Consider the following 15,204-nt stretch of genomic DNA (forward strand, 5'->3'; position numbering starts at 1 on the left):
GATCACAAATCCAATCAAAACATTGCAGTTTTAATTGTATAGTCAAGACATTTTCCTGCAATCAACAGACAGAGACACTTGTGAGAACTTGAGTATTTTATTGAAAACAAGCCATTTGCACTCAGGAAATGCTACGCGCATACGCACACCCGGCACTACGTCATAAAATGTCTCTGAACAGATTCACGCCCACTTTAGGAGAAAATAAGGTAGACTCCCATAGACTTCAATACAAAATTGCGGCACAAAACAACGTCCGTACACAGCCGGCAGGCGTGAATAACTTAAGAAATCACCAAGATTAAACATGTCAAGTAATTATATGTCCAGCCTGCCTGCCATAGAGCGTGAAAGATGCATCCACACACTTAATTTGGTCAATTTAAAACATGTCCCTTCATTCTCCCACTGTCAAATTGGTGTAACAACTCCACCCAGTGGCCAGAGGACATTTACTCATACTTTGAGTCACCAGGCCAGCCAGTGAATGATTTAGCTTCGTTTTTGAATCGTGAAGTACAGATGATGTGATCGGAAGCCAAGTCAAGCTAGTTGTATGGCTGGACAGAAAAGTTTACTCTGTACTCTAAATGTATATATTATGTCTTTATATTTAAAGATGTTTACTAGCAAAAACATTCACTTGTTATACCAATTTGACAGTGGGAGAATGAAGGGACATGTTTTTAAATTGACCAAATTAAGTGTGTGGATGCATCTTTCACGCTCTATGGCAGGCAGGCTGGACATAATTACTTGACATGTTTAATATAGGTGATTTCTTAAGTTATTCACGCCTGACGGCTGTGTACGGACGTTGTTTTGTGCTGCTATTTTGTTTTGAAGTCTAGTTTATTTTCCCCTAAAAAGGGGCATTGACGAAATTGACAGTTAAGTTCCCCGATGTGCCGGTAGTCCGTATTGGAAGCAATCCTGGGCCACAGGTCTGCACATTCCTTGGCTACGGATCCTGTGATAGCAGAGCCTAAAATAAGAAAAAAGAAACAATTCAGCACTGCACCTGAACAAAATCTAAACATTAAAATGACAGTTGTCAAGAGGAGAAGTGTTCCATCACGGATTGAGATTCAACAGCACATGGCACCTGCCATCTCACCCAAGAGCAATGGGATTCGCTATTTCCTTCTACGACGACTCACCCAGCCACTGACCAGACAAAGCAAGTGCTTTAAGAAGGATACTAAAAAGATCTGAAAATATAACGCACCTTTCATTTCTCCTTTGACATTCACTATGACCCCTGCATTGTCTCCAAAGTACAGAAACACGCCATCTTTTCGCCGATACGACTTCCGCTGTCGTATCACCACCGCAGGATGCACTAGATTAAAAGGGCACATCTGTATAAGCATTTGCACTTTAAGCCAAAGCCAGCAGAGAGCAGTAAAAACAGTCTCTGAAAACTCACCCTTTTCCCTGAGGTCTGGCTTGCCTTTCTTCAGCCTGTTCAAACGACCCTTGATGCCTTTGACAAATATGATGTACAGGTTCTTAGCACCTAAGCAAGAGAAAAGCCACAGATCAGTGGAGTTAAATAACTGCATAAAGACCAATTTAATTGCCTATAGTGAACTGCACCTGAACTAAATCTAAAAATTCAAATGACAGTTGTCAAGAGGAGAAGTGTTCCATCACGGATTGAGATTCAACAGCACATGGCACCTGCCATCTCACCCAAGAGCAATGGGATTCGCTATTTCCTTCTACGACGACTCACCCAGCCACTGACCAGACAAAGCAAGTGCTTTAAGAAGGATACTAAAAGAGATCTGAGAATATAACGCACCTTTCATTTCTCCTTTGACATTCACTATGACCCCTGCATTGTCTTCAAAGTACAGAAACACGCCATCTTTTCGCCGATACGACTTCCGCTGTCGTATCACCACCACAGGATGCACTAGATTAAAAGGGCACATCTGTATAAGCATTTGCACTTTAAGCCAAAGCCAGCAGAGAGCAGTTGAATCAGTCTCTGAAAACACTTACTCTTTTTCCTGAGTTCTGGCTTGCCTTTCTTCACTGTGGCCATAACCATGTCACCCACACCAGCGGCAGGGAGCCTGTTCAAACGACCCTTGATGCCTTTGACGGATATGATGTACAGGTTCTTAGCACCTAAGCAAGAGAAAAGCCACAGATCAGTGGAGTTAAATAACTGCATAAAGACCAATTTAATTGCCTATAGTGAACTGCATCTGAACTAAATCTAAAAATTCAAATGACAGAAGTGTTCCATCACGGATTGAGATTGTACAGCACATAGATTGAACAGCTGCCATCTCACCCAAGAGCAATGGGATTTACTTTTCCTTCTACGACGACTCACCCAGCCACTGATCAGACAAAGCAAGTGCTTTTGAGAAGGGCAAGCCCGTAGGCTCAATGCTGGAAGATCTCATACCTGTGTTGTCAGCGCAGTTGATGACCGCTCCCACCCAGTGAAATGCATAACTTGGCTCCCGATGACCCACCACGTCCTGAACAGGAAGACAAAAAAAATAATACATTACGATTTTAGCGTGCAACAAAGCGCAAACATTTGTTTCATACCACATTGAGATTGTACAACAAAAAACAATGAGTTTTCAATATAAACTATTTCTGGATGCCACATTTCCCCATTAACCCTTTAAGTTTTACTGTAATGTCAGTCATGCCATCCTCCACATGTGTCAAGGCCTGTTCACACCGGGACGATTTTCGCACGCGTTTATCGCCGACGTTTAACGCCTCGGGACTAAACAATGGGCGCCAATGTGAGTGTTCACACCGACGCGCAAAACGCCAGGCATAAAAGCGTCATTTTAAAAAAAACGCCTCGGGTTCGTTTTTTTATTTTGACGCGGCGCGTAAAAAACTGGCCGACCAATGAGATCGGCGCTTTTGTTCACGTGCCTGGAGCTGCTGAAGTGACAGTAAAACACGACTTGGTGGCGCTCAAGCACAAAACGCTCTAGCCGAGCACACATTGATACGACGAAGAAGTAGTAAGTAGACAAAGAAGAAGATGAACTGTTAATGCTGCTTGCCAGTTAGCAAAAAGTGTGTGAATGGTTTTGTCCATATACATAATATGTCTATGGTTTTGGCAAGCACGTAAATACTGTCTCTCTTCTCCTTCTGTGTGACAAGCGAGTGTCAGAGGCTTAAAGTGCCGCAGCACCATCTTGTGTACCGGGAGCGCATCGACTGAATGTGCACGTTCACTCGGCGCAGCGCCAGTGAAAATCGCTTGGGTGTGAACACTCAAGACGCGCCGAAAAACGGCACGAAAAACGCTGGCGATAAGCGCGCGCGATATTCTTCCCGGTGTGTACAGGCCTTCAGACTGCCTCACAAACCACTGAAGTGTCATCTTTAGAAGAATGATATTCTCCTCCTGCAACTTGTAGCTTGTGGAAAAGCTCACAGGCTTTTTGTTCTGCCTTACTAAGAGAATCCTGATTTAAGACACTGACAGAACCAAATAGAACTCACCAAGAAGACCGAAGCCAACCTCAGTGCTGAAGACCTGCGCCACTCACGGATTAACTCTGATGCACTTCTTGGCTGGATCTCATAACTCTGGTTAAAGACAGAATATAGAGAATAAAGACAAGTTCATTGTCAAGAGGTTTGATCTTTGGTGAGATCTAGTATCCAGATTATCCATTTATTCATATGCAAGAGAACGGCTTTAAAAAAAAGGCTTTGTAGGTTAAAGGCTTTGTAAAATGTCTCACCTGGACCTCTTCAGTTGAAGCACTTTCATGCTTTGCCCCAAACGCAATTGGATTCCACGGCAGCACAAGTGATGTTCTTTCTATCAAGAGGCTTTAAGTGAGATGCAAGTAATGTCCCTGAAATCAAAACTTCATATTAATTATTTAAAAAGTTAAGACACATGCAGTAGCTACCCAGTTAATTTAAAGTTTCAGTTGTTTGGGGATCAAATATAAAATTACACAGTAAAATAAATCAGAAACGTACCTGAATTCCTCACTGCTGGCGACATTTTGGCTCAAAGCATGAAATTTGGCATCATTTTACCTTTTATTTCTTGTCTCCTTGTAGCTCTTTTACAAGAGAGCTGAAATGCATCAGATTTCAAAAGAAACTTGAAAGTTGTTTTTTTTTGCACAGAAATACTCGCTTCATAAAATTAAGGTTGAACCACTGGAGTCGCATGGACTATTTTAACAATGTCTTTACTGCTTTTCTGGACCTTGAAAGTGGTAATTAAATAGCTGTCTATGGAGGGATCAGAAACCTCTTGGATTTCAAAACTCTTAATTTGTGTTCCGAAGATGAACGAAGGAATTTTCCTTTTTGGGTGAACCACCCAACCGTTCAATAATGCCCAACAAAGTCTGTAAAGCCTTGACTTTTGCATTAAATGGCTTATAAAATGTGATCACAAATCCAATTAAAACATTGCAGTTTTAATTGTATAGTGTCAAGACATTTTCCTGCAATTAACAGACTGAGACACTTGAGTAAACTTGAGTATTTTATTGAAAACAAGCCATTTGCGCTCAGGCAATGCTGCCCGCATTGGAAGCAATCCTGGGCCACAGGTCTGCACATTCCTTGGCTACGGGTCCTGTGATAGCGGAGCCTAAAATAAGAAAAAAAGAAACGATTCAGCACTGCACCTGAACAATCTAAAAATTCAAATGACAGTTGTCAAGAGGAGAAGTGTTCCATCACGGATTGAGATTCAACAGCACATGGCACCTGCCATCTCACCCAAGAGCAATGGGATTTGCTATTTCCTTCTACGACGACTCACCCAGCCACTGACCAGACAAAGCAAGTGCTTTAAGAAGGATACTAAAAAGATCTGAAAATATAACGCACCTTTCATTTCTCCTTTGACATTCACTATGACCCCTGCATTGTCTTCGAAGTAAAGAAACACGCCATCTTTTCGCCGATACGACTTCCGCTGTCGTATCACCACCGCAGGATGCACTAGATTAAAAGGGCACATCTGTATAAGCATTTGCACTTTAAGCCAAAGCCAGCAGAGAGCAGTAAAAACAGTCTCTGAAAACTCACCCTTTTTCCTGAGTTCTGGCTTGCCTTTCTTCACTGTGGCCATAACCATGTCACCCACACCAGCGGCAGGGAGCCTGTTCAAACGACCCTTGATGCCTTTGACAGATATGATGTACAGGTTCTTAGCACCTAAGCAAGAGAAAAGCCACAGATCAGTTGAGTTAAATAACTGCATAAAGACCAATTTAATTGCCTACAGTGAAGTTATATTTCCATGCTGCAAGTTAGTTCAATGGACATTTAAGTCTGCTAACCCTCAGCCAAGAAAAAGCCTGTGACAAACCGCAAACATTTGTTCCATCACGGATTGAGATTGTACAGCACAGATTGAACAGCTGCCATCTCACCCAAGAGCAATGGGATTTACTTTTCCTTCTACGACGACTCACCCAGCCACTGATCAGACAAAGCAAGTGCTTTTGAGAAGGGCAAGCCCGTAGGCTCAATGCTGCAAGATCTCATACCTGTGTTGTCAGCGCAGTTGATGACCGCTCCCACTGGGAGACCCAGTGAAATACGGAATTTGGCTCCCGATGACCCACCACGTCCTGAACAGGAAGACAAAAAAAGTTAGCCGTGCATTCGCTCGGCAGCTACTATTAAGACACTTGTTGCACACCGCAGTGAGCTAGATCGATATTAGTCATGGTAAAACATGGTACTCGCGGTAAATCAAGAAAACCAGATTTAAACAATAATACTTAATGTGTTAAGATATATAATTGACTAGTTTTCTGTCGATGAATGATCGAAACAGTTGCTCACCTGTCTAATATATTAAAGCATCTCTGGTGTTTTCATGGTTTCTACATAAAAACTGAAATCGAGGGTAACTGATATGATGGCATTGATAGCCAACGCATGGACACTCCATGTCCTGGATAAAATGGGATTTAAACCTTTTTGGAAACATCTGAAATAAATGGATGTACACAAGCCAACAGAATATATACCATAGTTCTACTGGTTTTTGGCTATTTTAATACAAAAATCTTACATAGTGCCTTTAAATTCAAGCTACAACAGTCATGCTGACAGTGGTCTACAGATTCACACACAAAAAAACCTTTGGCCAATAACACGGGCAAAGCCACAAGCCATTTACATTGATAAAACTATTCTTTTTTCTAAAAAACAAAACCGCAATATTTTAAGCGATTAAGGCTTCAGTCAAAATTAACTTGTGGTGTGTAAAAAAAAAATCCCCAAAGAAATTGAGTGGCGACAAGAGGATGTCATCCTACCTAAAATCCAGTGTTTGCGACAAAAAAAACAAGTTAAATAGGTTTGGAACAACGCGTTTAAAAATCACGGTAAACCATTTAAGTCTGCAAATGTCTAATGGTTACAGAAACTGCTGTAGTTACAGTAATGAACTAACGTTTGCTGCATGACAATTCGCTTAACACAGATACATTTGAGGAAAATACAATCAAAAAGTTGCATAAACTACTAAATAAACAGATCGTTTGCCCTGTCCGATAAATCTCGTGTGCATTTCTCTACCAAGCTACCTTACCGTGCGATTCAACTCGTCACATCCAGCCGAGTGTCTACACGCTTAGCTGCATGCTACAAGTCCAGTACTCGCACCTACAGTTCTTTTAAAGTCACAACGTTTATTTCTCATGCCAATTATCATGAAACCGTTCCAGAACTCGCTTTCGCACAACAATGTTTGCGAATGAAAGGTTTAATCACACCACGGGCTCCACGAGCTTGGGTCTGCGTACTAGCAAACATGGCTTCTCTCGCTAGCGGCAAAGGTACAGAACTATTTTATTATCAAAGATATAATTGAAAATTGACATCAATATATCGAGATTATATCTACTCTATTATCAGTTAAACCCATTTATTCAGTTAGGGGCCTTCAGCGTATCTCATTTAAAGGATGATTATGGATTTTCATGTGTGTTTCTTACCTCTCTTAGACATTGTCGCCGAAAGGGAAAGAGGAAGAGAGAGAAAGGAATGATGGGATATAATCGTGCGCGCACCACAGATCTCACAGCATCCGGCGCAAACTCCAACGCCATTGTCTGTGCATCGCCACCTAGCGTCGCGTATGTCGCCTTTATCTCGCTATAATACATTTCAGTAACTCGGTAATTAGAATGGAATTATCTGTGAGATCCAAGTTGAACAAATACATTGTCATGGATGTGAAAATATAAAGAGTCGTCTAAGATATATTGAAAACGATCGTCAGGTTTTGCAGCTTTTGTGGAGTTCATAAAACTCTCCACAGACATGCATTGGCTACTACCAAATACTGAAATCCCTTTTACACTTTTGTACTTTGTTTATTGTTATGTGCACAATATAATCTGTGAATAAAAAACATGATTGACATGAGAAAATATTGAAATAGACTAACTTTTGGACATCACTGAGTATTAGCTGGAAAAGTAATTTTACAAACGTTTAAAAAAAACTTTCACTCAGATATTGCTAGTAAATTTCACAAGTAAATACATAGAGAAATTTCAAGGCTATTTTTTTAAATATAGTAAAATGTACTCCAATAATCCTTGTTTTATTTACAACTTTTAAAAAACAGTATATATTAATTTGGGATGGAAATTAGCGCCTATAAGAATCCTGACTCACAGTTGGTATTGCTGTCACAATTTAAACAGAAAGAAATTGACTATGTTTTTAATTCATAAAGACAATGTTGCCATTATATTTACATGCTGCGTTGAAGATAATGTCTAAAGAATGGGTAAAATCAACAAAACGTCAATGATGCAATGAGATGTTTCTCAAACCTGAGGTGTTTTATTACATAAATTATATGTTTCCATTTGACCAGCCCTTTGAAAACGTGTTTCTTATTACATGCTGCACTTCCCATCTAAACAAATACATGAATCGTCTTTATGGAGGACAACATTTTACTGGTTATATCTAATACAGTACGCTATTTTGTCAAATCGGTTGGAATGAACATTAAAATGATTAATTAAACACATCATGGCCATAGAATAAAACATCTAAAAGTCAACCAAAAATTCAACAACATGCTAAAAGAATGAGATGGAAAAATGGGAGGTATTTTTTTTTTAGATACAATGCTCCATATTTAAATATAATGCTATATAACTGCATCTTAATAAGTAGACAAAATTATATACAGTAATATATACACATTCATTACCATTCAAAAGTTTGGGGTCGGTTAGACTTTTTAATGTTTTTAAGTATTTTATGCTGACCAAGGCTGCATTTATTTGATCAACAATACAGTAAAACTTTAATATTGTGCAATATTTACAATAACCCTTTTCTATTTAAATATGTTTTCAAATGTAATTTATTCCTGATGGCTCCAGTCTTCAGTGTCACATGATCCTTCAGAAATCATTCTAACATCTTGATCTGGTGCTCATGAAACATTTCTGATTATCATCAAAGTTGAAAACAGTTGTGCTGCCTAAAAAACCCAAACTATTGTACATGTATAGAGTAATGGAGCATTGTGATATTGCTATTGAATGTTGCTTCACAGAGGGTTGCGGATCTGGGTCAGGGTGGGCGGGGGTGGTGAGGTTGGCTAAAGAGGTCAGCATTGGCAGTTATCCCAGTGCAGGTTGTGTTTACCCTGGGCACAGACACCGCATGTGCTCTGCATCCCCTCCTGCCTGTCAGGAGAGCTGCTGCCAGGCATACTTCCCTTCACGGGATGGCTTCCAGCCTGGGCAAGAACACTCTCTCTTTCTCCTGCTCCTCCATCTGTTTGGATGTGTTGTCGGAGTCAGTGGCTTCATTGTCTGCTCGCTGGCGCTCCTCGCAGGTAGCGTGAGGGTGCGCCTGCCACGTTCCATCCTGGTAGGTGCAGAAACACACCGTCTGCTCATCAATCTCCACACGCTCTCCAGCTGAGATCACGCGATTTCCAGCAAAGCAGTTTGGCCCTTTGAAGAGGAGACAGGCGCATCAAGCTCAGTCTTTGGGTGGAATTATAGGTACTCTTAAAATAGTTCACCTTAAAATGTAAATTCTGTCAGTATTTACTCATGTCCTTCTAAACCTGCATGACGTACTTTGTTCTGGAACACTTTTGACTGAAAAGGTTTACATTTTGAAACTGTAAAAATGTTAACTTTATTGGAATGGTACGAAACTTGGTTACTTTTGTGGCACTTGTTATGTGAACACAATTTTTTCTTCTTTTTTTCGAACAACATGATGGTAAGTAAATCATGACAGAATTTTCATTCTTGGGTGAACTATCCCAGTAAGTTACCTCAGTTAACTACAGACCCGATATAGTCCGGCTATGATTAACCCACTATACCCTTGAATTTGTTTACATGTTGTTTTTGCCAAAATAACTTAGGAGATGAATGATATTCCATCATGTAAGCAAAGTCAACAGTGATTACAAGGTGTTTGGTTTCATTTCTTGGACATGTTCATTTTCTATGACTAGTCTGGGCTATGGTTAGACGTAGTGTTGTAGTCAAGACCACCTAATCCGAGACCAAGACCAATGTGTGTTGAGACCAAGGCAGGGCGGGACAAGTCAAGACCAGGGGTCTCATTTATAAAGCGTGCGTACGCACAAAATGGGGCTGGAAACGTACGTACGCCAGTTCCCACGCAAAGGTTGTGATCTATAGAAAACAAACTTGACGGGAGAATGTGCGCACCTTTAAGCAAACTTCGAGCCGTGCGTACGCACATTCTGGAGACAAAGGGAATTGTCGACACAGATGGTGAGGTCGTGAACTGACGTTAGATTGAAAATAAATGTGAGAAGAACGATTATAAGAATGAATGACATTTAATTTTCACTCCATTTCATACGTTATGTCCACATTATCATGAAGATTAAATCCAACAGGGTTATTTGTGCCGATTGTTTTAGGCTATACATCTAGTAAAATCCAAACGTAATTCAAAATGTATTAAAAACTCTTTTACTAGAGTGAGAAAAGTAATGAAGTAAGAACAATTTAAAACTGTTTTCATATTGATATACACATTTACATTAATGTTCCAGTTTCATTAATGGCGATATGCACTGAAATTACATAAAGTCATTACTCAGAATTTAAACAAAAATTATATGAATTTAGATAGACATGTGGAGGTGCTACTTTGATCAGTTTTCCTGTGACACGCTGTTTTAATGTCAGCAACGATAGGTTAATTCCAATAATTCCTCTTTAAACTAAACTGCAGATCTCATGGTATGACAACATATGTTTTAGCGAGAACGATGATCAGTGATGCAAACTTACTTCGATATCACAGACACTGCAGGATTCGGTGGTCGAATGGTCCATTACCCGGTTTGAATAGGTCCAATGATAATCTTACTGTACAACCACAGCTGCACGGACACGGAGTGTAAAGACATCTTCACAAAATTATGAAAAATACCACTGTATTTGAAGGATACAACTTGAAGAAAAAGTTAAGATTTGCACGTTTCCTTTTCTAAAATACTTTGTCAGTGACGCTCCGAGTCAGATGATTGTATTTACACTTCAATAAATAAGTAGGCCTATCTGTTTAAATTAAAATAGCCTAAACATCCTAAATGTTCACATTATCAGCAAAACTGCATGAATTTGAGTTGAAGGGTTTAAAATTAATGAAATATTTTGAATTAAAATAACATTTGGCCCGTGGAAATGAATAAACTTTATTAAAAAAAAACATCTGAGAAGTATTTTATACAGTTTTGTTTTTATGGATATTTTGATATATTTAATCTAAAACATAAAAAGGATATTGGATGATTGTCAACAATGTACTGTGTAAGGCACAAATGGCATTTAGTCCGTATCTAATATTTTTCAATGTCTTGTACCTTTGACAGTAGCCGCGTTTCCATTACAGATTTGCGCAAAACTTTTGCGATATTTTCTAAAAGTCGACCAAAAAATATTGCGAAATTGACACGTTTCCATTGGGCGTATTTTCAATTCACAATTTCAATTTGCGCAATTTGAAGGGTAATGGAAACGCGGCTAGTGTTCAACATGGTGTCACGTGGATGGGAATATGCATGCAAATGATATGCAGATGAGGTTATGCATTGTAAAACTAGGCATTGTAAGCTCCATATATGGTGATTTCAGGGAGGAGACAGGGTGGAGATGCACGTATGCACAATCTTCTGCTGGCTGTGATTTATAAAGGGATTTTTGCGCAGGTTCTGGCTTACACATGGTTTTATAAATCAGCTTGTGTGCGTACGTACACTTTTAGCATGAATTCTACGCAAAGTTTTATAAATGAGACCCCAGACCAGCACTCCTTAAATTCATAAAGATCCACATTAACACCTGAGAAATGACTTGTTTTTAATCAATAACTATAATTAGAATAAGACACTATATAGAGCTGTAACCAATCAAATGAAATCATTAACAACAAAATGTATCTTTGTACTGCAGAGGTGGTACAGAAGATTCATCTGAATTGGTAAATTACAAATGCATAAATAATGTTGAGAGTAATGTTAAAAAACAAAAAAAACAAATATTGAATGTTTGTATAAAAGCCATATCATGTTTGCAGTTATGCTCAAATTTGTGACAACAGCTCTCTTGCTCTTGTGATATTGCTTAATTATATCACATTATAATATAAAGATCCAGATCTCATCCAAGTACTTTTCCGGAACAATATCTTGAATTTTGTGAGCATTTGTATTAATTTGGTAATGGGACACAATCCCTCAATCATTTCTGAACTGGCACAATAAATAAATCTAATTAGAAATAAGTTATTGCTAGTTTTACATTCAATCACATTAGTGATGTTAATAAATAAATCAGACAAGGCACCGGCAATTTAGTAATATCCCAGAAGTTGTGGTCTTGACCGGTCTTGAAACAAAATCCTGAGTCCTAAAAGTCTGAGACCAAGACAAAACTGAGTACAAATGTGATGGAGACAAGACCAAGATCTTCAGAAAATGGTCTTAAAGGGTTAGTTCACCCAAAAATGAAAATTAGCCCATGCTTTACTCACCCTCAAGTCATCCTAGATGTATAGGACATTCTTCTTTCAGACGATTAAAATAGGAGTTATATTAAAAAAGTCCAGACTCTTCCAAGCTTTATAATGGCAGTGATTGTTGCTCTGTTTTTGAAGTCCATAAAAAATGCATCTGTCCATCAAATAACGTGCTCCACACGGCTCTGGGGGCTTAATGAAGGCCTTCTGAAGCTAATCGATGCGTTTGTGTAAGAAAAATATCCATATTTAAAACTTTATAAATTAAAGTTCTGGCCGATCACCTTCCGTGGAACAAGTGTTGAAAGTGCCTCTTTCAGTTCAAAATGCTTACGCGATGTCTGACAAGCTTAACGGGTAGTGTAAGCATTTTGAACTGTAGAGGCACTTTCAACACTTTTTCCATAAATTGAATACGGAAGGCGATCGGATATATTTGACGGACAGATGCATTTTTATGGACTTCAAAAACAGAGAAAGATTACTGCCATTATAAATCTTGGAAGAGCCAGGACTTTTTTAATATAACTCAAAGCCATATACATCTAGGATGACTTGAGGGTGAGTAAATCATGGGCTAATTTTCATTTTTGGGTGAACTATTCCTTTAAGACCAGTCTCAAGACCAAAACCGGTCTTGAGTACAACAACACAAGTTAGACGACGTCTTTTAAATTTTCACTGACAGCCCAAATTTTTGCCTTGTTTTAGCCTAGACGTCAGGGGGGCTGTGTTTGGACGGCTATTAGATGTCTTTTAAATGCTAAATTGCTTGCTGGGATCCCACTATTGCTCTTGAATAGAAATTGACAGGTAGATGCCCACAAATGCATTACGTTTATCCATGTTTTGAAATTGATACCTATTATATACCCATTTCTACATAAACATTACACGCACAATCTGTCCTCCTCTTGCCTTCTGTTGCCAGGGATGGCCTAATGCCCCATGGTGCCTGTGCCATCCCAGCACGCAGTGAACCAGTTCCTATTTATAGACGGCATGTTGGTAGTAAGCAATCTATGAACAATTCCATTGCATCATTCTTTTCCATGACATCACTGTGAACTATGCAGTAACAAATCAATCAAAAACAAGAGGTAAGGGCTCCACATCACCAATGAAACCTCATCATTGATCCTTGTGAGATGCACAACACAACCGACGAGATTCGCTAGAACAAAACACTTGATGCATGTGATGGAGTTTGTAAAAACATTACGTTGGATGCACGTGTATTGATGCGTGTATAAGGACTCTCACCGCTTTTGCACACAGGACAGCAATGGTTGGGTTCGTATACAGGATTTACACAATGTAAGGCAGGACAGCCGGAGATGGTGCAGTAAACTTCTCTGTTGACCTCACACCGGCAACGCTCACAGGGTGACAACTATTTTACATGGGAACAAATGACAAATACATTAATGTGCACTCTCAGAAAAAAAAAAATGTACAGTGGAGGTACAATTTTGTTCCTTCGGGAACAAAACGTATAACTGTATCTTTAAAGGTACACAATTGGGAGTACAATTATACCAATCTTTTCCTCTACTTAGAGGTACACAAACTTATAGGCTAGGGGACCACCCCAGTGACGGCCACTTGTAGGTTAAAAACATTTTTGAGAGTGTAAATATAAGTGACATTGCCTTTAAAGAGAATTTAAACAGTCGTATATAGCCTATACTGTTTAATCATTTACCCTTATTTTTATTTATCCCACAAAAAAAAAACCCCGCAGATATTATACAATTATCATGCAATTGATATTATCTCTCAACATGAAACTCTAATGCTGCCTTCACGTGTTCTCGGAATTATGATAAATACGAGTTTCCTAGGTAAAAATTGCACATGAACGCTCTCACATTTTGAAAATTGAAAGCAATGACCTCGTAATCACGACTTAAGAAGTCGGAATCATCAAATTTCCGATAGCACGTGAAGGCATGTGCTATCGGAAATTTGACAATGCCGACTTCTGAAGTCGTAATTACGAGGTCATTGCTTTCAATTTTCAAAATGTGAGAGCGTTCATGTGCAATGTTTACCTAGGAAACTCGTATATTACGATAATTCCGAGAGCACGTGAAGGCAGCATTAGTAAATACATTTCCTGAAAAGTGTGTAGAGTTGTGAAGGCAAAAAAAAGAGAAATAAATAAAAATAGGTAGCCTAGTAAAATGTAGGATTTTCCAGGGTTAAAATTGTTCTGACTCACCCTAAATTCCTCATGCATTCTGTAAGTTTTGCCTTCATACACGCAAACTTTACTGACAGCTTCACACACCGGACAGCACGACTTGTATTTGATGCGCGTGCATCTCGGGTGTATACGCGGGCACTTGGGTCTGACACACACGGGTCCATCCTCTGTGCAGGTGCAGGGACACGCTGTGGAGCTCGGATAATAAACCTCTCCGATGCCATAAACAAAACCTTGATCGTCGATGCAGAACTTGCCGCGATAGTCCGAAAATTCGTATTCCAGCTCGGATTTTGAAGAGTACTCTGATGCGCCTTGGAGAACGAAGCACTGGAGTGCAAACGAGAAGCTCAGGGCGAGAGAGCGCATCGTTATTACTGGCAGTGAGTTGTGGACTGGTTTGTCTTCATGCGCGTGGGTCAGTGCATGAACATTTGCCCAGTGACATAGGCTACACAAGAGAAATGAGTCTGACCCACCTCTAAATGCCACTATCGCTACAGGCTTAAACAGACAACTGTTTTTTAATGTTCTGGGACTTTACTTTTACTTTACTTAAAAAAAAACTTTTACGCCACATTTACTTTTTACTTTAATAATAGCACGTGATTGTATATTTATATTTGAATCATTTGAATCTTTTTAAATATTTTATAATGTTTAAAGATTTGTATAAATATGAAACTGGGGGAAGGGACAACTGGTCTGGGATACAAGTATATCTCGTGTCAACGGTGGTTACGCACCGATCCAAGTGGTCCTGCTCACTGCAGAGGCAGCAGAGCCAAATGTTCATGACATCCAGTTCCCCATCTCTGGATGTTATGGGTTGAGCTTGACCTAGTCCAGCTCCACCTCTGTGGACCAGTGGGTGGAGGGATAGGTAGGGTTAGGGCAGGGGTGTCCAAACTCGGTCCTGGAGGGCTGCTGTCCTGCAGAGTTTAGCTCCA

The 15,204-nt window shown here is 39.6% G+C and overlaps 3 protein-coding genes across 3 annotated transcripts; all 3 read right to left on the bottom strand.

Annotated features, from left to right (window-relative positions):
* Positions 1 to 82: 82 nt before the first annotated feature.
* On the bottom strand, positions 83 to 3,887 carry LOC307129549 (large ribosomal subunit protein uL14-like). Its single transcript, XM_079822070.1, has 8 exons — positions 3,747 to 3,887; positions 3,502 to 3,588; positions 2,426 to 2,501; positions 2,011 to 2,139; positions 1,808 to 1,921; positions 1,430 to 1,519; positions 1,229 to 1,342; positions 83 to 985 (listed from the first exon to the last, which is right to left on the bottom strand). Exons 4-8 carry the CDS (start codon positions 2,057 to 2,059, stop codon positions 831 to 833), a joined length of 522 nt encoding a protein of 173 aa, XP_079678196.1. The 5' UTR covers positions 2,060 to 2,139; positions 2,426 to 2,501; positions 3,502 to 3,588; positions 3,747 to 3,887; the 3' UTR covers positions 83 to 830.
* Positions 3,888 to 4,500: 613 nt separating this feature from the next.
* Positions 4,501 to 7,061, bottom strand: LOC307129554 (large ribosomal subunit protein uL14). Its single transcript, XM_079822081.1, has 5 exons — positions 6,990 to 7,061; positions 5,529 to 5,612; positions 5,065 to 5,193; positions 4,864 to 4,977; positions 4,501 to 4,621 (listed from the first exon to the last, which is right to left on the bottom strand). Exons 1-5 carry the CDS (start codon positions 7,000 to 7,002, stop codon positions 4,539 to 4,541), a joined length of 423 nt encoding a protein of 140 aa, XP_079678207.1. The 5' UTR covers positions 7,003 to 7,061; the 3' UTR covers positions 4,501 to 4,538.
* A 770-nt stretch (positions 7,062 to 7,831) lies between these two features.
* On the bottom strand, positions 7,832 to 14,746 carry LOC307135016 (brorin). The gene is made up of 3 exons (XM_079831152.1): positions 14,270 to 14,746; positions 13,309 to 13,438; positions 7,832 to 8,984 (listed from the first exon to the last, which is right to left on the bottom strand). The coding sequence occupies exons 1-3, from the start codon at positions 14,621 to 14,623 to the stop codon at positions 8,746 to 8,748; spliced, it is 723 nt and encodes a 240-aa protein (XP_079687278.1). The 5' UTR covers positions 14,624 to 14,746; the 3' UTR covers positions 7,832 to 8,745.
* Between the last annotated feature and the right edge of the window lie 458 nt (positions 14,747 to 15,204).

This window comes from Gobio gobio, assembly GCF_949357685.1.
Source record: "Gobio gobio genome assembly, chromosome: 1".
Classification (NCBI taxonomy): Eukaryota; Metazoa; Chordata; class Actinopteri; order Cypriniformes; family Gobionidae; genus Gobio; species Gobio gobio.